The 24194-nt window shown below is 35.6% G+C and overlaps 1 protein-coding gene across 1 annotated transcript in view; it reads left to right on the forward strand.

Moving 5' to 3' along the window:
• LOC108721232 (uncharacterized) overlaps positions 1-24194 on the forward strand; it is a 335056-nt gene that overhangs the window by 92324 nt on the left and 218538 nt on the right. Inside the window, exon 2 of the mRNA XM_018445654.1 lies at positions 1027-1089. Within this exon, the coding sequence (XP_018301156.1) occupies positions 1027-1089 (63 nt within the window). The remainder of the gene's footprint in view (positions 1-1026; positions 1090-24194) is intronic.

Consider the following 24194-nt stretch of genomic DNA (forward strand, 5'->3'; position numbering starts at 1 on the left):
CCGTCATCGTCAACGTACTGCTCCCTTGTCCGACATGCCCGAACGACTCGCCGTCATTTTCTTTCTGGAGAATTTCCATCTCGGTAATCTTGGGTCCTGTCTAGATCCATCGAGAGTGACCGATGACTGGGACGGTTTTTATCGAATGATAAAAATTCGCGAACGAATCTGAGCAAACGCGCTTCGTTGGCGAGCTTCGGGAGATTGAAACGCCGGGGGCTAGCGAATGAAAGAAAACAGACATTTATAAAATGCGATATGCGGAGTGCAAAGAATGTTTAGCGCATTGACCGACGAGGAAAAATGCCACAGAGCCTTCGAGAGCTCTGTTCGACGAGAGCGTTTGTTTGAAGTATTTCATATCCGCTTCGATATCGCATTTCCGCGTTACTTCGTGTAATTTGAGCTACACTGTCGAATGAAATTTGATATATTTTTACGCCCGTATAAGAATTTATTTACATGAAAGATACGTATTAAAATATTCGGACGGAGAGATGAATTTATATGGCGTTAATATTTTATTTTAATTTTTGAATATACTTTATATCTGCTTAAACATAAAACTTGATTTTGATTAATTCATCACGAAGCAATAACACGGAAAAACAGCATACATTTGATGAAACCGTGTTCTAGCGGCGAGTGATTACAGAAAATTTCATAGCGGATGGTGGAGTGCACTCGGCTTTTACGTACGTTGGGATTCCACAGTGCGAATGATTTTCATATATGAATGCTGTTCACTTTCCACAATATTGCATTTTCGAAATTATTAACAATACGCCCCGCTTGCAATTTTGCATCCGGAAATTGTGTATTTGCTTTTACGCTTCGAAAACACGTAAACTGCGGTATGAAAAAGAAAGATCTCTAAATAATTCTTTTTCATTTCTACGAATCTGAATACGCGCTTTAACGTGTGAGAGTGATTTATACGAAATTTAACTCGAATGCAAACAGCAGTAGGAAAAATTATCGATCTTTCCCATGCTTTAAATTGCTATCTTTTTGTTTCTGTTACAGAGTGACAGCGGGCTAGTGGACACAGATCCAGGTCGAGTTAGCAGCATGACAGCCATTAACTCGGTGAGCCAACGTTAAATTAATACGCGACGATAAAAGCAATGCGCACAGTATCGCTTCGTTTAATAACTCGATATTACATCAACTGGTTGCGTCCGTTTTAAATTATGTAAACCGAATAATTTACCGATAATGTACGTTAATGGCCATGACCGTATTTGACCAAGTTGTGACCAACGAAGCAGGAAATATTTTTTAATATGAAGAGAACTTTCTGCTAATTCAATTATCGTTTTTACTCTGTTGTGCGTTACTGTGTACATTTGAGTTTCTCATCGCATCACTTATAATTGTGTGTACGAGAAATACAATAAATCTGGGCGAAAAGTTGCTTGGAGAAAAGATATTCTCGATGTTGAAGTATCGATTTTGAAATAGTTTTACACTCTCACGTGACGAACCATAGGGGAACGAGAAAGAGTGATGGTAACGCGCGCCTCGTTATATACCCGTTGTTCATCAAATATGTAGACAACTGTTCCTAGTATAGAAGAGCCCGCTTACGGAGTTTCCATCCGCTAATAATCCCGTAATGCTACTCACGCGACCGTAGTTTCCTGGGGGAAAGAAGATAGCGGCTTGTACGATCTGTGCGAATGTTTGCGCGGCGGGATGTTTCGGCTCGACAAACAAGTGGAAAGCCAGAGGGTGCAAGCCTAGTATTTTATCAGTCCTAATACAGTTATCATCGACTAACATTTGGTATTGTTATGATTAAGGGACGAGGGTTGTTCATACTTCGGTCAGACGGCGCTCGTTAATCCTTTTTACATTACCGTCGTGTTCGTTGAACGAAATTTACTGTACAGCTCTATATATTATGTGTATTTTATTGTATGTATTATACATATGTGCAGCACATGTATGTGCGTTAGACATGACAAATTAATACATCCTTGGAGTATGATCTTTACTATAAAGAAGTTTTTTTATATATGAGACGATATATCTATATGAATATGGAAATCTTAGGATAATCCCTTAAAACTAGATTAAATTTTTAGTTTTAAAATGTAGGCGATGAAATGTAATATTCTTGGCATTCTCTGCAAAATTATTCCACGAAACGGAACTTCTAAAAAATCAGATATAAGATCATATATTAACATTACACGGAGAAAAATTTTTCTTAGAATTTACCCTGAAAATATGACAATCGTGAAAATATGACAACATTGTATTTCGAAGAATTTTAATGTAAATCTCTCTCATTCATTAATAAAACTATAATGAAGTATAAAATAAGTTTGATCAATTTTACTGAAGTGCATGGTAAAAATCTTAAAAATATTGTATTGTACCACAACTTACCATTTTCAGGGTAAATTTTAAAAGAAAATTCTCTCCGTGTAGAATAATTTAAATGAAAATGATACAAATGTTTATTTAATTTAATAGACAATTTTTGAATGTACCAGAATAAATCATTTCTAGATATAGTTAAATGCGCGGTTTGAGAAGATGAAACGACAACTCGTCTCATTTCTTTCTTACAATACCATCCGATGATTTATATTCATATCGCATTGTGAGCGCAATGAATCAAACCTTTTCCCTCTAATCGAGTGCCGTTCATCCTTTTTTTCTGGAGTTAGGCATGAGCTTTGCGACACTTGACGTTCGGATGCGTTACATTATGAATCGTGGAAAATCACCGTTTGCATGATAACGACACTACGGCTCAGGTCGGTGAAAGGTGAGACACGCGAAGCGACGATGAGGCTTTCCAACATAGGAAGAGAGCCAGCGCGCCTCCCCCCGAGAATTGTACACGAATACGCCAACATACAGTATATTCATAGTTTTCGACCACCCTCACGGAATTCGTGCACTTGTTCGGCGAAGTGAGAACCGGATCGACGGAATTCAACCGGATGCTTCTTCCGCTTCCCTTTTCCCTCGTTCCCGTCGCCATTGCCGTCGCGATCGATTTGGGAATACGGCCGCATGCATCGTGGCAGAATCCCGAGAATTCGTGCCGCGTCTTCTCGAGAGAGAACAACCCCGGTTGGTTACGAACTTGTCTCTACGACCTGCTGCACTGTCGCGACAATAGTATATCGGTTGTAGCACCACTGTGTCTCGCGGGAATACGCGCGTTGATTACTCACGAAGATTACATTGCGAATTTGCGTTCTTCTATAAATGTCCGTCGCATGAATGTGAAAGATATTCATGCTTAATATAAACTAATTGAACGACAAATGTCCAATTACTTAATATGATATTCTGATACGAAAAAAAGTGGAAAAATATATAAGAGCAGACTACCATTTCGAAGTTCTATAGTTTTATGTGTTATTATGGTATTTGAAGAAATTTTTCAAACTCAATAAGTTATTGATATCCATCGTAGTATTTGACACAATAAAAATAAATAATGCGATATTCAAGTAGTCGTGAAGTTTGGCAATTGTTCCATCATAGGCGTTTCGCAACGGGAGGAAATTCTGGACGAGTGGGTGGCTTGACGAAAGAAAAGTATTTCTCGTTTCTCCAGAATCAAATTACTATCTACCTTATAATATAAAAGCAGGTTGCCTTATGATAGTGTGCAAACAGCTAGAAATAAAGCAGCTTGCAATGCTCGTTCGATTAGGAGATGCGAAATCTGATACGCGCGCTCGTATTACGATGTTGTCTGAGTATATCCGTAGTATTACGCGAGCGTAATTGAGAGGAGTATCCGATCTGCGTTTGAATATTTTAAGTAATATGCATGTTAATTAGAACAAAAGTTGGCACGAGGCAAGTGTTAATGAAGATTAGCAATATGAATTTTCCAGTAATGTTCTTCGCAATTGCTTATGGCTTGCAATCAAAAAATCTTAATGAAGATAACATTTATCTTTAGAGGATGGGGATATATTTTTAAAATCTTACTTTTTTAAAAATAAGATTTATTATAATTCAATATTTTTTTATTAAATTCCTCCCCCTTGTTTAAAATAATAACACTGTTTTAGCGCCACTATAGTGGCTTTCTTGTAAAAGTTAATAATTGTGTAAAGATATAATACAGTAATATGTAAGAAGACTATAAGGTGTGAAAAAAATTAAAAATACATTCGTCATATTAACATTTGAATGAATTTATGTAAAATGAATGGTGTATATTTATTGCTATAAATAATAGCTTTGTATCGTTACTTTTACTCTGAAGAGATCTCGAAGTCTGTCTACGACGTCGGTGCGAAAGTGCCGGGATCGATAGAAACGTAACGGTGCATTTTTATTCCTTGTTGCTCCTTTTTGCGCGCTACCTCTTCGCCTTCTCTGTGCTGTATTATTCAAACTTTACATACGTTTGAGAAACAAGAATATTCGACGAGATCGCGTTGATGCTTAAAAAACGCTCGTCTCGGGAGCTCGTTATTCCCTTCGGTATCAAAGTCGACGGGTATTTGCAATTGAAATTTTCGCGGTTCTATAAGTCTACCGTGAACAAATTCGAACTTCACCGTGGTCTACGCAAAGAGATGATTCCGCAATTACTTCCGTCGTTTTTCTTTAACATCATGCATTATTATAAAAAGACATTTGTGACATCATTCTAAAAATTATTTTAAAATACATTCTAAAAATTAATAAAAATGTTATCATTAAAATTATTACTAAAAATGAAATAATAATATACATGTTAAATATCTCGTAAAGAAAATATTACAGGTTTATTTTATTAAATCTTACAAAAAAGTCTTTAGAAAATTATTAAAAATATTAACAATATTACAAAAAGAGAAATTGTAAGAGAAACATTTTTATTTTCTTCATGCAATGTCATCTCGAATCACAAACTAATCGGATTTTTTACGAGACACAAATATGTATACAAGCCGACCTTTCCCGAGCTGCACGCAGTCTCGCGGAAAATGACGCGCTCGAATCCGGTGACCCGGCGACCGGAGCACAGACGAAAGTCGGGTCTAAAGGACGCCAAGGAGGAAACCAGTTTAAATAAAGACCACGCATGTGGGTCAGCCGGCGTGGCGTTGCAGCGTGCGTGTACGTTACGCAAGCTGCGTCGCGCATCAGCGGCGTCGTTGGTCGAGCTTTGCTAGCCGTGCAGGAGACGCGCACTGTGTGCATAATGTGCATCAGCTGAATCACTGTACACTATCCCCTAAAAAGCATCCGAGCGTGTATCACCGCAGGCGTAGAATAAAGGTATATCTATGTCAGCTTGTAACAAGCTTGCCTTTAGTTGGTTGACACACGGATGGAGTAGCAAGAAATACTAATTACAGATTTGCGGGAAATTATCCTATAATTGCGGATATGTATGTTGGGACGGTTTTCGCAGATGAAGTATCTCATTCGTCTCCAGTCCTCCTCATCTATCTGTTCTTCTTGTTTTTATTATTTATGCATCCTGTACTTATGTGCAATACTATATTATTTGATGTTACTGATAAAATTTAAAGAGATGGGCTTAAAGCTGTGATGGAAAAATGCAAAAGAATTGTAGTAAAACTCAAAAATATGATAACTTTGATTGGTAGAAATAAAGAGTATTGATCTTATTCTTGTTGCATACATTTAATTTTAAGAATAACTTATCGAGATCTATATTTTTTCAGTTATTTTTTACGTTAAGTTTTTTTAATACTTTGCGCGATACAGGATTATGCAGTACACAATATCGATATTCTGACTTTCAAATGGATATGACTTTTAAATTAGGTAGGTAAAGACCGTAGATAGTGCGTTCTGAGGATTAGTTTTGTTTGCGCAGGCGAATACGGGCTAAGCTTGGGAAAACGATGTATTTGCAAGTAGCCGCATGTAGGGCCGTTTATAAATCCAACGCATCTACATACATTGTCCTGAACTTTACGCGAGACTGGACCGAAACTGACTGTTGGAATGGGATTCGGGACCACTTCAAACGAAGCTCCACACGGAAATCTGCCCGCGAGCCTCACGAGCACATACGAAACTTCTGGTGCAGCTCTCTCTTTTGTGATACACGATAAGTCAGATGTCGGTTCATCGAAGTAGGAGAAAAGCTTCTCCGCCGCGGGGAGTTATATTATATTCAGAGTGCACTGTCGGAGACGTTGCATTTTCCGAGGTTATTTTGAATTTGCGTCGCGAAAATCGCACAAGGAAAGAGGAAAGAACGCATTTCGCGAGCTTCGATCAATCCTAAAATTCGAACGGTACATACGAATGTAGCAATGACAAATTCGCATAGTTCGTACAAAAATTGCACTTTATAAGTACCTATAATTAGTAAAAACTCGACGTCGAATTTCTTCAAGAAAGGGAAAGGATTTTCTCCTAAATTTTCGGTATTCTCTAAATTTCTTGGAGTGATATCTCACTCCAAAAGAGTTAAAATACTGCCACTATCGAAAAAGAATGAAGCTATTCTTATTTAAGAGTGCAAATATTTTCACTCTTTTTCAATAATGGCAACATTTTTACTCTTTTAAAGTGAGATTTCACTTCAAGAAATTCAAAGAATACAAATTTTTACGTCGATCGGATGAATAATTGCGCGCTTTGCTTTTTGTCATGTGCAATATATTATACCGTTATTACGTGAAAACACATGATTAAAGCGATGAAGAAATTAGTCAAGTCGTACATATTGTTTCGTTCCGCTAAATATCCATTTCCGCGAACTAAAATCATCGTATTTTCTGAAATGACGTGACGAAACATAATGTAAAGTGACGTGACGCGACACTGCTTGACATACTACACAGCTCTTTTCGACTTCTTTTTTTCAAACGTGTTTCATGGACCGACTTTGCGCGAACGCTATCTTTAAGGCGGCTTAAAAAAGACACAACCTTTTCTTTAAATATGACCTTTAAATAGTGATTTTTAATAGTGATCTTTAATAGTTATATGGAAATTGAAATATTCTCAAATGTCTCGTTAAAGAATAGAATAAAAAATAGTTCCTATATCATTTTTAAAAATTAATATTAAAGATTAAGTTAAATTTATTTAAGATTGAAATATTTATTTTAGCATGAAAGAAAATATTCTAAATCATAGTTTAAATACGTATAACGAATTCGATTGGATACATTCAATGTATACTATTATACACCAATTAACATAAAGATGCAGTTTACTGTAAATATAGAAACCGATTAAACTTTGAAATCATCAATACACTTTTTTGTGCTGTTAGATAAAATATGTATTTTATAAATCGAAATTTTGCATTTTACTTTTACACCAATTAAAACAGTGTACAACGGTTTTAATATGCATCAAGTACACCAGTGGGTCCAATCGAATTTGCTGTTAAATTTTACGATGTGGAATAGCCGTCATGATTTAAGAAGGGGCGACTACGATGCTTCTCGGCTCTTAAAATTGCGAAAACAATTGCTCGAAGCTTTGAAGAAAAATCCGATGTATTGGACTTGTAAATTATTTGGGGATGCACGAGACAACGACATCGTAAATGGTTGGCTCTGTGTACGTGGACAACAAGGCAGTTAGATAGATCGCCGTCGATTCTACCTCCCATGCTCGCGAAATCGACCGCCGGCGGTCTCGGGGGACGGACCCAGGTGCAAGATCCATTCGGGAGAGGGCAAATCTCCCTTCGCCTCTATATTATCCCGTACGTCGAACTCCGCGGGAGGAGCCGGGAGGTCCGCGAAGTGAACTACGCCGCCAACGTCGCTTTCTTGCAGAAAGAGAGAAAAAGAGGAAAGCAAGAGTGCGCGCAGACTATTCCTCGACATTGTGGATCCGGAACAGCGGGATTTATTATCTCGACTGGAACGGACGCACCTGGCTAATGCCGTCGACTTTGTTGCCCGACGACACGCTGAAGAGGAACGGAATACCGATACGAGTATCGGTGAAGTGAAGCGCGCCGGAGCCCTCTTGATGGAATCAGGAAGTGAATGAACGTGGTAGATGCGTTCTTCTTTAGATGGATACTTAAAAGTACAAAAATCTAAAAGCTAGACGAACTTGTCTAGTGTTACCAAATGTCTTTAGAGTACTTTTGGATATTTAATGTTATCGTAATCAGTAAAGATCATATCAAAATCAACCCTGCTGATCTATTCAAATTTACTGTGTGATAATATTATTTGGGTCAATAAGATTAAAAAACTTTAAAAAATAAACAATTTTTATAGAAAAAAGAGACATCGACAGACAAAGTTATGAAATACCAGAGAAAAAAGTTTTTAAATAAAATGTTAATAAGGACATAAATTACATTTTGAGTCAAATAGACCCGAATAGGATTAACGAATCATTTACAATAAGTCAAATAGGCCCAATAGGTCAAATAGCAGGGTTAGAGGAAAAGACATAACTCTTAAGCGCGTTTTATTCGAGATTATACGTTACTTACAAGGGAAATTTCACAATTGTCCGGAACCGATTTGATTCTTCATGAAATATGTTTAACAACATGAAGAAAAAAAATTCTTTTTAATTTTTTGTAACAATTATTAAACAAGAAAATTAAACAAAATTTTTTTTCTTCACAACACTGAAGTACTCTTGAAACCGTACAACTTTTGTTCAAAAAATTTTTTTCCATCTTTTATACTTCCGACGGTATTCGGCTCGAAATGTAAATACCGTTTTTTTTTTCCAGGGGTGTTTGACCCCTTAAACATGAGTTAGCGCACGTATAAAAAAATACGTGTCTCTTAGATTTTCGTGTTTAACAACATATTTCACGGAGAATCAAATCGGTTCCGGACAGTTGTGAAACTTCCCTTGTTAGTTATGTTACATGCTGCATTTTCCACCTGTCGTTTTTATTGCTGCTCGCGCATTTCGCGTACATTAAATCATTCCTCGTCTTTTATAGAATGACGATGTCACTTCCGAGAAACGTAGATACGTAATATCCCCAAGCCGCTCCGATCGCCGTATCGTCACGTAGGTTAAAAGCGACGTTCGCAGCCGCGTGCTCATCTAACTTGCCGTCGCGATTTTAACTGTCCATATATTCGCGCGGACATCACAAGGTCGTCCATTCCAGCGATTGTCGACAGCTGCTGCGCGTCGTTAACCGCATCGAAAGAGCGGAGGTAAAGAGAAAATACGTATATATACCCAGATATTGATAACTCCGTGGCACGTGCAAAAAAATTCCCTCCATCATTGGCAACGTCCCCTATCCCATGTAGAAGACGGCCCGGATGGAATGCTATCTATTTTTTCATCCGTCGTCACCGATGTAAAAGCGGAGACCCCCTCCCCCCGTCTCTCTCTCTCTCTCTCTCTCAAAAAAAACTCTCTCTCTCTCTCTCTCTCTCTCTCTCTCTCTCTCTCTCTCTCTCTCTCTCTCTCTCTCTCTCTCTCTCTGTATTGGATGACTAATGTTCGTTCAACAAACGCGTATACCGAAATACATGTGTGCGTGGGCTATATACGAAGTTAAACGGATGTTCACTGCTCTTCAAGGTTGTATAGGTATGCCTCTAATTGCGTGCGAGCGTGCGTGCGGGCGTTCGTGACTCTTATCGTCGATTATTCCGATGTTAATTGTTCATGTAGTCGCCGATTTGTGTTCTTAATGGAATAGAATATGACGCATCACCCGGTAATAAATCACAGCCGCGTCCTACAAACGTATACCGCTTTGTTTACTTATAGTTGCAACGAGTAAGAAGTAGAACCTAACAATTTGGTTACGTCGTAAATATATATGTAGGTATGTAACGTTATAAAGTTTTCTACGGAGTATATTTGAATTTTTTTATGTTTGACTGTCAGGATTATTGTATGAAGGCGTATAGAGAGAACAATTTTATTGAAGTATTTAAATGCAAATCTGAAAATAATTGTATTGGACAATCAAAATAATTACGTAAGAATCTCAAGCATGATGAGCAATGCTGCAAAAAGTTTTGACATCCTAACAACTCCAGCTTGAATGTCTTATATAATTATTTTGATGACGAACAAAATTATTTTTAGTATCTAATTGTATCTAACTAAATTTGTTTAGATACTTTATTAAAATAAATCGTTCTTTCTACGTTGTGCAAGGATAGATTTTTTCACACAAATTTCTTTGATTGAGTATTGTTAATTAAGTAGATAAAATGAGGAAAATGAAAATAATTCAAAGCAATGTAATATTTTTTCGCTTTGGTTATATAAGAAGGTAAATTTCTCCCTATATGTATCTGTTCAAACATTCTTGCTTTATTTCTAAGAGAGATAAGTACTTCTCCTTTGAGGCTGGAGTGCTCTTACGAACATAGCCGAGTATAATATGTATGCCGTCGACATCACGACAATGTTGCGTAATCCAAAAGCAAACAGAATTGCACGCAACGTCTGATTCGCGACGATGGACTCGCGGAAAATACTAGTGCGTCAATAACGTCTTAATATACCTTATGATATCATCGACCGCGAATCGGAATATCGCGTGTCGTCGTGAGATTGTGACGAACCGAATCGACACACATCTATGAAGAAGCTTATACTCGCAAAATGTGGATGACGTAGTGATCACGCGATCTGAGTTCCATCGAGACAACTTTCTTAACGGGAACGAGTGTGTGGGATTATCGGGATCGTTCCCTCGATGTTCTGCTCTTCCACTTTATATCACCACGATCTGTCATTATACCATCACCCGGAAGACACGTGGTGTTTCCTCTTTTCTTAACGAATCCTGCGATCAGTCAAGCGTTAGTCCACCCAACCGAGTCTTATTTCGAATTATACGGCGTCACTGAGAAAATCCTGGACTTTGGGAAATTGGTACACGTAACGTGAATATTTTTGTCATGCACTTTTTTATTTAAAATTAAATAAATCGGTCATAATTAATCATTTACTTGAATTTAATTTATCTTCATTTTATTGAATATAATTTTTATTAAATGAGATGGTATTTTAATAAGTATGTACTACTAAATTCGAAATAAGAGATCTTATGTAATCTGGTATAAAATTTCTTCTACTATGTGTTTCTGACAAAGTCGCTGTCGGTTAGCTTAGACTTAAACTTTGCTATATAGTGAGCACAAATGACCTCCGTATTTTATCTAAATAGTAATCGAGGGATAGGACTGGACATATTTGTCTAATAAACGCGCGATGTTCTATCGTATGACCAGCGCACCCTGCAGAAGGACCGCTATAACGTCTTCTTAAGCGGGAGGATAGTGTCTCCCTAAAGTACAATAGGTCGACGAGATCGTCCGCCCGGAAAATAACCTTCACCAAAACAACCATTGTGCTTTTCCAAGTCTTAACCCATTTTGGCGCGTAATGTGCTTTCTGGTCATGTCTGCCGGGACCTACAATGTCGTTCCCTTGACTCCACTCTGTCTGATCAGTGATCGTTCCTTTTCTACTCCGAGAACCTCTTCCGTATGCGGCCACGCCGCGTTTTATCGCGCCGATAAAACATCGCGTTTTCTTTGATGTGGTCTGCCCCAGATACGATGTTTAACTTATGCATACGGACGGGGAGTATGGATAATCTTGAGATGAGAGAGATCTATCATAATATCTTAAGTATTAAAAATAGTACGTTTTATGTTGCTATATACTTTAAACAGAAGATATACTAAGGTTCTTTGATTGTTTAAAAGTTCAAAACTTTAAGCATAATGATAAAAGAAACTGAATTTGCAAACAACGGAAATGAAAAATGACAGTTTATATAAGTTAAATTTCTATCTCGTTCAATAAAGAATCTTTCTTCTCTCTCCCTCTCTAAAATTTAGTTTAACTTTAACTCTCCAAAGCTGACGTCAAAGTCTGTTGTGAGACCATTTAATTTATAGATATTGACTACACAAGGCACTAATTAATTTCAAAGAACCAAAATGACGTAACTCGTATAAAAAGAATGAATATTAAGTTTATTTTTATAACAATAATTAAAATTTGCAAATATAACAAAGAATATAATTAAATGCATTCAATAGACCGTCAACTTTGAAAGGATATAATTGAGTAGGTTCAATAAACTCACCGTCAGCTCGGGAGAGTTAAATTAAATCTGGATCGATTTTTAAAACATTGATGGTGAACAAAGAACCATTATAGACATTGGAAGATTAAGCGTCATCGTCAGTATAATTTCCCGTATATTTTACCTCGAGATTCTTTCGATCGTTATAATATGTATTTCGGTGGACCCTTGTCGATCGCTTTCAGGATGATGAATAATATATACGCAATAACGATAGGAGCAACGACGATAGGCCGTGACCTATCGCCAACGTCCCCGCGAGAGTCCTTTATTGTACGTTAAGCCGTGGACCGCCTATACATCATTTGTCTACCCTCGCGACGGTCCAATCGGAAGCGATTAATGGCTTTTTTATTCGGCTCGTAAAATCGTTTTATATTAAAGCTGGTATGGCCGCGAGGATGCATCAATATGGTGCGCGCGATGCCGAACTACCGATCGACGACCATTCATCCTGCCTCCTCTCTGCATCCCTTCGCGTAAGCTCCATTTTCTACGTCTTCCATTTGTTTCCTCGCAAAAGAATGAAACTCGATGGCATAATCCTTTCTTCCTCCGTAACGATTCTTTCTCTTTCGTTGAATGTCTCTTTTCTTTCTCCCCCCCCCCCCCCCCCTCCCCCCCCCCACTCCCATTCGTCTGAGAATTTCTTCGGCGTGGCGGCTGCTACTAAAAACGAATTTTGGTCGCGTCGTTTGTACATTTTTAGCGAGCAAAGAGTGCGTTTTTGCCGTTCCTTATAAACATTCGGTGAATTCTTCTTGGAACCGAGTATTCGTGGAATGCGAAGATTGTTGGAATTACATTATAATGAAGCTTTAAAGCATTCTGTCTCTGATTTTCTTATTGGGGAAGCAGCTACTGGTGAAAGTCATATAGAATGTTTATAAAAAATGTTTTAGAGAAAAATTTCAAATTACTTACAAATAGAAAAACATAAAAGATACAAGTTTATTAAGATCTTTTCTTTTTACATTCTACATGATTTGTAGTAGAGACTCTTAATTTATAATACTTTAAGATAAAAATAAATCGATTTCTACTTCGAAGTGTCAGTTAGCAAGGCATTTCTGCCATTATCTAGATTTATTTCCGTCGTGGAATTGTTCCAAGATGAAATCCCCAATACGATAACCCGTCCGATGTCATACAACGTACTACGACAAATTTACAATGCAATTTTGTGTTGTTGTTGCTGCACGTTCGCTGTCTTTCCTTAGAACCGACGTTGCATTTCCGGTTTGCGTCTCGACACGCCGACGGCTTATTACGATCTACCTCCGAAAACACGTGCGCGCGATAATACTTACGAATGCAATTTCCTCGGGCAACGGCGTTGTCGTCGTCTCCGTCTTCGTCGTCGTTGTCGTTATCGTTCAGTAACGCTCGTGCCGGAAGATTGTTTGCGCGGCGAAACGAAGACAAGGCGATACCGTGTTTCTCGAGAGAACCGGCGAGAAGCGGAAGTCTACGTGTATATGAAACGACCGGCTTGTTTGTTTCTCGCGTATACACAGGTCCGTAAATACATATAGTTACCCCGCCGTAACTTGCATTTACAGTTACCTGTGGGCGCGCATATCCGCGGGTTGTTGTACGAGCTCTACACAACCGCACGAGGAATCACCCCTGCAGAGGGGATTTTTAAATTTGTTTCCACTCCATTAACCTCGCCTCTCATTCCCCTCATTCCTCTTCTCTTTGCCTCTCACCCTCGCTGCTCGTTTCCCTCTGTTTGTGCACGAACGTCGACTACTGACAGCTAGCAGGGCATAAGATCCAGTCAGTAATATCCATTTGCCGAATCACGAGGGCGACCAGAGTCGTCGCCCCTTTACGATCGTCCATATGGTTCGAATTTGCGAAAACTCTTTCTATCCGACTTCCCTTTCTCTCCCATTATCTTTTCCTTTACTTAGAGATTCGTCCCTTTATGCCGCCAAGACTGAAATTCAATGTGGATTGTTTGTATCCGTAACTTGTATGGTAGTTACGAAAAGATATACTATTTATAATACACATGCCTTTTCACAATATGTAAATACAGTTTACTGAAAAGAAGGTAAAATATGTAAATGTATTTTGCAAATGAAAATGTAAAACTTGTATATATATTTCGCGGATGAAAATGTAAAATGGGTAATTATCCTTCGCGAATGAAAATGTAAAACAGGTAATTATATTTTGCGAATAAAACAAAATTCGAAAACTCGTCTAACTTATGGAAAGAATAGTTAATGTGTTAGAAATGTGGAAATCATATGTTGGAAATTGGATTATGGAAATTGGTTTTACGTGATATGAACGGTGGCATTTTGGAAATTTCTATAAATTTACTACGTGAAAATAGAATAAATTAAGGTTCTATATTAGAATGTAAAATGAAAAATTTTGCTCAGAGGGGAAGATTTTAGATCAAGATCTTGATTAATATTTTATGTAAATTAATATACTTAATTAATATTTTTTATTACAATTGTATAATTAAAGCCTTAATTTTATCTTATTAATTAATTCTGATAATATCTTATCGATTTTTAAAAATCTGATTAGTTTAAAAATCTTATTATCCTAAAATGAATAAAATTATACTAGTTTACAAAGTTTTGTACAAGAGCATATAAAGACTGTTTCTAAGGTAACTTTTTACGCCGAGCTCGAATTTGCCAGCGAAATATTTTCATTAAGTTTTTGAGATATGTTATAAGAGGAAACATTTTTTCTAATACTGAAGTTTTATTGAAATTAAGAAACAAATCGGAAATGTGCGTTTAATTTCTGTTTTTCTACACGACTTTGGATCGATTTCACACATTAGAATTTAGTAGATAGTATAGTCGCTTAGCATTTCCTTTTCATTCGAATATTTTTGATAAATTAATTATTATCAAATAATTCTCAAAATAGTTTCTTAATTATTATCAAATTCTGATGGAAACGTTCAGCTTGCTATTTTGCAAATTGACAAACTACAGCTTAAAAATTCGGTTTGATGGAATTTTTCTGGAGGCAGATTCGATCTTCGCGCTCTAAAATATGTTTAAAAAGTCGTTTTCTTTTCTTGCACTAAAAATTAATCAAAATTTATAAACTAGTAAGACTTATTATCTTAAAATTGTAATTTGCCGAGTTTGCTAAAACAAGACATCATTGAGATGTGACAGTTTATCTTACAAAGAATCAATTTAATGTATTCTTGGTATCCAATGTCGTTGCCAAATGTCTTCTTCGTTTGCCAAAATACATTGTTGTTTGTCGTACATTTTAAGCAAAAAGTCAACATGATTGCAATTACTGTAATTGTGGACTTTGAGAATAACCGCAAGTATTTAGACGACCCGCCTGTTCATTTCGTTTAAAATATTTGACGATTCTTGCAATGTACAAAATATTTTAGATCCAAAAATACATTAAATTGATTCTTTGTGAGATAATCTGTTACATCTCAGTGATGTCTTATTTTAATATACTTGGTAAATTACTATTTTAAGGTAATAACACTAGTTTACAAATTTGGACTAATTTTTAGTGCAAGAAAAGGAAACAACTCTTTTTACTATTCATTTTACTTTATTTTCTTATTATTGCATTAATTATTAACAAATAATTTTTTTACAAACACTTGAGACAAAATTTCTAAAACGGAATATATTTAAGAAACAAAAAATTAGAAAAAAGAACCGTTTAGAACACCACTAGTCATGTTAGTTATACATAAAAAGAATATATGTACAGTAAAAAAATTTGTGTATTTGTGTTGGAAACGGTCCACTCACGTTTGTGTTAACAGTTTGTGTTGAATTTTTTTCGTGTTGAACATATTCGAGTGTTAATTTAACACATAATGTGATTATGTTATTTAAAGATTTTTTTGTGAAATTGATATTCAATGTTTCTTAGTGTCAAAATGACACAATTTATGAGTAAGTGAACGAGTAACATAAAAATAATGTGTTTTAAAACGTAAATTCTAAGAGAAATGAATGAAATATGTGTTAATTTAACATATCATAAATGTTAATTTTCTAAAAAAAAAAATGTGTTCCTACGGTTTACAATCGATGTTATCTTTCTTTGTATTTATTCTCTTACATAATATTTGTGTTACCTTCTAATATATTCATCTTGTGTAAAATTAACTCAAAAATTTGAGTGGGCCGTTTGAGACATGCGATTTATGTTAAATTCAAAACATTTTTTCCAACTGTGTATAGAGTTCTGAAATTACATTTTTCAAGTTAATTAATGATGATATTACTAATTTACAGACGTTATCTCTTCCGGCTAGTACATAGTTGCATCCGATAAAATTATTTGTATCGCGGTATACCTACGAATTAATGTGAAATTACGCAGCGCTCCGCGCCTCGCCGAGCTTAAACGCGATACCGCGAAATGTTTTACTACCGCGTTGTCACGTGTTATGCTAGCTCGAGAGCGATTTCAATGTGAAAACCACATTACGGTTTAGCTAGCTCTTCCTGAATACTGCAATAAATAAAGAAGTTATTGCACTAAACAAGTTTTCGCTCTTGATTCCAATTTTGTTTATAACTGAAATAAAATATACCGATAAATAATAATATAAGAAATAAAAAAATGTGGTATTCTCATATAATATCTTAAACTTGTATATGTGAAAATATATTATGATTTTAACTTCGCGATCTATTTGTTAAAAATTTTTACCCAGAACTTTCAATAAAATACTGGATTTCAAAAAAAAAATTTTTGATCCGTGTGGACTTAGAAAAATTCAAAAGTTGAAACTTTGAATTTCTAGAACTTTTTAGATGTTGATTTCAATGCATCGATTAAAAAAGATAATCGTTAGAACTCTTGTAGAGCTACCAAGAACTCTTATCAAATTGCTAGAAATCCGAAAAAAAGTTTTTACGTCTAGTTACTAAGAAAATTTCGTTCTAGGAAACAAAGAATGGCTGTAACTCATCCAATTTGGATTTTAGCGCCTCGATTATTAAAGATAATCGTTAGAACTCTTGCACAGAATTTGTAACATAGGTATCGTTGAAAAACCCAAAATTTTTTATTTTTTATATTAGGAAAATTTCTTTAGGATTTCTAGCAATTTGATAAGAGTTCTGGGTAGCTTTACAAGAGTTCTAACGATTATTTTTAATAATTGAGGCGCTAAAAACGAAATTGAAAGAGTTATCGTTATTGTTGAAAAACCGAATTTTTAAAAGTTTTCGTAAAAAAAAAGTTTTTTTTATTGTTTTCTTTAGAGTTCTGGTTAGCGCTATAAGAGTTCTATCAAATAGTACAGTGACTTTTTTCGCTCTGACTTGAAATAAAAAAATTATATCTAATTTTCGTTTCTCGAAAACGTGAAGTTGGCACCCCAAACCTTCAAATCACGTTTTTTTGCATTTAATCGTCAGAACTCTTTCCAAAACGTATCAGGAACTCTAGAACTCTTTGAAGAAGGACCAGAACTCTATTAAATAAATCGAAATTTTGACTTTGGGGTACCAGCTTCACAGAGGTCGTTTTACGACGTCTCTGTTACGTGCTATATCAGTCGCGGCGAGATTTCAATGCGGAAGCTCCATTAAATCTCAAATTTGGCCGATGCGATGCCGAGCGTCAGTCATACATTTCATGCGTTACGTCTTTGTGCATTTTCATGATCGTCCGACACAATAAGTCACTTTCCGCTCGGCGCGTCTGCAACTACGCTCACGACTGCAACTGCAGACCACGTGTTTCGAATTCCTCGGAACAATGTCGTGTCTTTACGGGAGCATGTCAGACTGATCCGGATGATGCTTTCGATGATGGAAGCACACGCCTCCACGAGTTTGTCATGATATAGGATTACTGCACTTAGCTCTATTGTTAACGTTATAATTTTGATGGATTTACGACTTTCCAGAATCAGGAGTTCTGGGTTTTAAGTTAAAATTACAACGTTGTTTTGGCAAACTTGTGTTTAACTCTGAGGAGCTGTGACGTGTATAACTTCAGTTGTAAAATTACAACGTCATAATTCGCACAGAATTAATGCAACTCTGACAGTAATATTATATAATTTTAACGACAAGGCTGCTGTTTTGTTGCCTTACGACATTCGTTAAGTAATTCGACTGAGCCGCGTCGGTGGTATTATTGAGATATTTTAACACTATTTTTTCACTAGAAGAAAAATACGTCCGTGTGGTCCATTATGTTTAGTTCCCGTGGCTGCATTAGTGTAAACGACAGAGTCCGCATCGGTATGTAGAGAGTGGGCTTTATGGTAATGAAATCTAGATTCCGGTTATCAGGCGTAATTCAACGCGTGCGTGCACACACGCGTGTACGCGTCTGTTATTAATGAAAAAGCAAAAGAAGGAAAAAATAGCAGACAAAAATAAGGGATACAACGAGGGAGTAACGCGGTGCAAGCCTCCGATGCATCGCGCGTTTCGCGCGGGATATACATCTCGTACGATTTTTTTTTCTTTTTTTTTGTCCATTTTCGTGAATGTCGCGCAGCATTTGCATTTTGCATTTCGTGTACTTTATGATTTTTTCCGCGGTCGTGCGCCGCAACTGCCAGCGACACGCCGAATCTATGTACATAACTCGCCTATATGTATCTATTTATATGAACACACACATATATATATATATACACCTATATATATACAATGTAAGCGGCGTTTCGGACGCGGTGTTCTGTGCATTTGGCCAGATTTGAATTTAAATTTTCTAAAATGAAATAGGCGCCTCCGGTCGTGCCTCCTTCATGATTTCTGGGCTCGAGGACCGATTTTAATTTGTAATCAACGATTTGCATCTCGCAGCGATCTCATGCCGTCTTTCGTTCTGGAGGACCAAGCTGCCTACATCAGGACGAGCTATCCAGTCACGTCAGAATTATTATTTGGAATAGTATAAAACCGTCTGTAGAGAGAATCCGACCAAAACAATCTTTTTTTAATTTCAGTTGAAACTGAAATCGAAACTTTTATGGAAATTCTAAAAAAAAAGCTATTTATATAAGTAGATATATATATACTATATACTTTTCCCTGTTAAGTACTTTTCCCTATCATAATTCAATTACACACTCTAATTTGTTATTATATTATTCATAATACTACAATTATATTATCTCAATGACAAAATAAAAATATTTTTTAAACAAGTTTTTTAAAAATCAGTTGAAAACAAATATTTCAATATTTAAATAAATTTCATTTAATTTTAATTTAATTAAATATTAAATAAAGTAATAAAATGTTTATTATAACTTAATTAGTTTCACGCCGAAACTTTTTTTTAATTTCGGCCAAACCAAAATTGAATTAAAACTTAATTAAATTTTTACACTGTTAAATCTATAGTGTCAAATTTAACCTAACGTGAGTCGCCACTGCTTCTACTCAATCATATCGTTATTTTATACTAAAACATGGTTATATTTGACACTATACAGTGTCAAGTTGACACTATGTATAGTGTCGAATTGACACGATATAGTCCTATTAATTATTATTAGGTTAAATTTGACACACTATAGATTTAACAGTGTAGCCGAAATTGATGATAAACGAAACCGAAGCCGAATTTTTAGATTTTAGCTGTCTAATTTGAACAAAAATTAGAGGTGAAATTTTTATGACATCGGGTGTGTTAAATTCGATTTCACATTCGATCGAAGATCGTAGACTAACGAAAGAGAGGACGCACGTATTGAAAGGAGCGTTGAGAAAGGAACAGAAACGAGGCGACGCGCGAACATTCCACTATTTCGCCCACGCGTGATTCGACCACGTGTAACGCGTATCACGTTTCCACGGCCGCATTTGTGCACGACGTGCTTTCGCACTGTGCGTCTGTTTACGCTTAATCATTGCGTTAGCTCGATGTGAGGAGGCGAGAACAGACGAAGCGTGTCGTGACAACGCACGGTATACAAAGTTGATCTAGATTAGCGAATGAAATAATTCATAACATGGACCACTTAGACATTTTTAGATGTGATGTGTTCGTGAGGTTGTTACTTCGTAGGAAAGTGATCACAGAAATATCTTGTTTGGCTAAAGAACTGAATTCAACTATGGCACAATGAAATGTTGGCGTGAATTTTGTTATATGTATATATAGTATATATATATATATAGATATATATTTTTGTTCATTCACTCTAAAAAATATCGGTATGGATTTATACCTCTGGTGTGGATTTAACATCCACGCGGTATCTACAATATAATTCTCACTGTTTTGGTTAATATTAACATTACCACAGTGAGAATTATATAGACGCGGCTATTTTTTTAGAGTGGTTTATTTTAGTTTAGACTATGTCACATTTTCTATTTTCAATTAATCTCACTTTACGGAATTACTAATTTATCACATCTCTCGGGTATGATAGTGGACAAGAATGAGGTATGTTTCCCCGGTAGCATCGATCTTCGTTAAGTGAAATGTAAATCACGTAATCTGGGTGGCAGTGGTGAATTCTCTGAGATTTTTCGAAAGCGCGAAACGTCCACAGCCACGAGTTCGTCTTCGTCCTGGGCGACGTTATTAACCCGCGAGTGGCTGCCTCATGATAAATCACGCCGTTGATCGCGTCCGAGAGAAATGCCGTAATACTTTGAGAGAAAGAGAGAGCTGTGTTGCCAAGTTCTTCGGCAAATGGCGCATAGGGCAAGAAACAATGAAATATAACGGCGAGTTGCTTGGAGAAGTCATAATACATGATGTACTAATTACTAAACATTACGAATACACGTGATACTCGCGAGTGTTCCTTCATACTTAATATAACATTTATATGCCGTGGAGGAAGTTAAGCAGACGGGATTGCAAAACGATATGTCGCGGAATGCTTGCGCTAAACAGGAAACAATTTTTTACCGAATACTGCGCTCGCAGTGCAATTGATCACGGATTTTAAGTGCGACTTTAAACGGTGTTCAAATTGGCACCGGCGCGAGATTGTCTCATAGACACAGCGGCCACTATGCCTCGAGTAATAATATATGCCATTCGATGCATAAATCAGTGTCTATTTTTGAACAACAGCCAAAATTTTATTCGGATTTATTCAAGAGAATTACCGTTCGTCATGACGCGATTCGTCGTTGGTGCATAATTACGGTCGATTGTCGCGTATTTGAGAATAAAAAGAAAATTGGCGCAAAATACGATGAGAATCTCGCCAGTGACTCAGCAGAGTCACATCTATTTCGCCGATGTGTGTAGCTAAGGTCAGAACTATTTTAAACGTGTTAGATAATTTATTCTGAAAACTATAATATAAAAATCCAATTCGAAAATCAAATTTAGTGATTACACAAAAAGAATGTTAAAAGTTAGAATAATCTATGGAACTATCTCATAAAATTAGTTTCTGTTACTCAGATGATTTTATTTGTTAGTTTTTATAAAGTAAAGTGATACAATTTTGAACATGGTACAATTCTGAACGAAATAAGATTTGAATCTAATTTTTAAAGTTCAAGTTTGATATTTTCCTGTTTGATATTCTTCAGTATCTTCCACACAATGAGAGGGTTACGAAATTTGAACCCCTCGAAAATTTAATTTTAATTTTATTTCGTTTAGAATTGTACCATGTTCAAAATTGTATCACTCTACTCTACATATAGCAAGTAATGCGTGTAATAATAGCTTATTAAGAAATTTTTTAGTTAACCGTTAAATATCTATTTCTTGTGAATGAAAATTTGGGTCACAATTAACGCTACCTCGCTTAAAAGAAATGATTAAAAATGTTCCATCTATATACTAGATTCTAATATATAGATAATAAAAGATCTAATATATAAAAGAATTTCATTTTCTTTGATTTATTAAAATCACTTAGATTTTTAATACTCTAAAATCGTTATTTCGATTCTCGTAGTCTTGAGATATATAAAAATAAAAGATAATAAATTAATGTACGTATCTCTCTCTCTCTCTCTCTCTCCTCTTCTCAAAATAAGATTACTACTTTTTAAATTTTTAAAAGAACGTAAAAGAACTTAAAGATTTCAATATGCGATAACAACACATCCGTTGTAATTAATTCGAAATGTATAAGGTACAGATTTAGACTCTTATATTAAACATTTTTGTATAAATGATAAATCATTTGAAATGCGGTGTTAGGCGCTCGCTTTGTAAATAAAACGGCGTACGATATTGTAAACAAAACAAGGTTACTGTGTTACCATTCGTCCGTTGATATTCGAGTCGTAGAGCACACTTGCGCGTGTTGCTTTGTGCGTCGCGCGCGTCGTATCGTTATTTATTATCTCTCAGAATGTGATCGCGACGAGTACTACGAGATGCACACAGTAATATTCTCATGAATAAGTCACTATTATTAGTTTGCGCGATACGTTTTGAAGGCGCAAATCCAGCGAACAAGATGTGTATTGTTATTAGATAGCCAATATATCGCGATTTTAAGTGCCTGTATAACTTCAAGTGCCTGACTTCAAGTGCTACTTGAACCAATCGATCGAGCGATTCATAGATGTGATAGATATCTATACTACACATTCCCTGATCTTAGCATCTGTACTCTGTTAGATGGAATTGAATTATGTCAGTATCTCTTTTCAACTGATCGATATTTTAGAGAGAAATATAATTCACGCTATCTTACCCTTTCAGGGTTGCCATAAAATGAAAAATCAGGGAAATGTCAAGGAAATTAAAAACGATGAAGAAAAAATTAGGGAATTTTGCAAAATTAAAATTCTTAGCTTTAAAAAAATTTAATATGCGTACGTCACATCTATACAGTTTCAGAATATTATCAACTTATCAATTAAATACAAGCAGTGTCAGCACTCAACAATATTATTATAATAATTTACATTATTCCCTCCACAACAAAATATTTTACAGTTTCCAAATCAAAAGAAAATACAAAAAAAATTCAAAATGAGGAATTTATGACAATCTTTTCAATAGTGATAATATATGTAAAATTACGCATTCTATTTTTACTACGTCTATAGAGCGATCTGTGTTAATTCCCTTTCGTAATCCAAAACAAATCCACATGATTAATTTGTTATACATTAGATATTTTATAATGGCGCAGCGTGCAGCTAGTGTCATTATGTTTCCTTTGCCTTTGCCATTATTTATAGAAAAGAGAGCCACTTTGTCGTAACGCGATATTACCTCTCGGAACATAGCGAGTGCTACGACATGCATGCTAAACGCGGTTATTCCTTATAAATGAGTAACTGTTGTCTGCCCGGGCGATTAACATTCGCGATTTGCTTGTAATACGTTAAATATTTCACAGCGGCTGGCACAGAGCGTATTTGTATTTATGCCTAACCTTGTTTATGGTCACGCGGCGAGATTCAAGCCTATAGGAAGCGACGCGATTGCTATTAACTCTTGAGACGTAGTCGCGACGAGTGTTGAGAGAGAACGTTTGATACTTTCGGATTACGTGCGAAAGCGAATCGCCTGATCTCCGAATGTTTTTAGTAACAGCAAGTCGTGATATCGATTGTTTAACAGTAATATGTATACTGTGAATGCAAAATGTATGACATTTTAAAAAAAAACATTATTTTTAAAAAGTAAACACACAACATTGATTATAATAATTTATTAAAGAATAAAATAGACCGTATATTTCTCAAAATTGTGTAATAATTAAAATATATTATCTTAAAATTAAGCGAAAATGAAAAATTGTATTATTTATGCCCAGTTCCACAACTCACGGTTTACTCTTAACCGAAGTTCAATTTATTCCTCATCTCTTTTCAATTCTAGAATTAGAAAGAAATGAGGAATAAGTTGAATCTCGGTTAAGAATTAACTGTGAGTTGTGGAACTTGAGTTAGAGTCTAAATTTTAAACCCATTAAAAGTACTCGTATAATAAAAAAAAATTTAGCTTTTAAAATCAGAAATACTCAAAACTCTTTTGTTTATATTAAATCAGAACGTACAAATTGTATAAAATTGCTAACTAATGTTTACCTTCTCTACAAATTAGACTTTTATAAAAATGATTTTCCTTACAAATACTTTATGAATTCAAATAATATAATCTTTATTTTCGCTTACTTTTAAAATAATATGTATTTTAATTAATACGCATGTTTTTAGATAATTTTAAGAAATACAGTCTCTTTTTTTTTATAATACAATGT

The sequence above is a fragment of the Mycetomoellerius zeteki genome, unplaced genomic scaffold, assembly GCF_001594055.1.
Source record: "Mycetomoellerius zeteki isolate Tzet28-1 unplaced genomic scaffold, Tzet1.0 scaffold164, whole genome shotgun sequence".
NCBI classification, from domain to species: Eukaryota; Metazoa; Arthropoda; class Insecta; order Hymenoptera; family Formicidae; genus Mycetomoellerius; species Mycetomoellerius zeteki.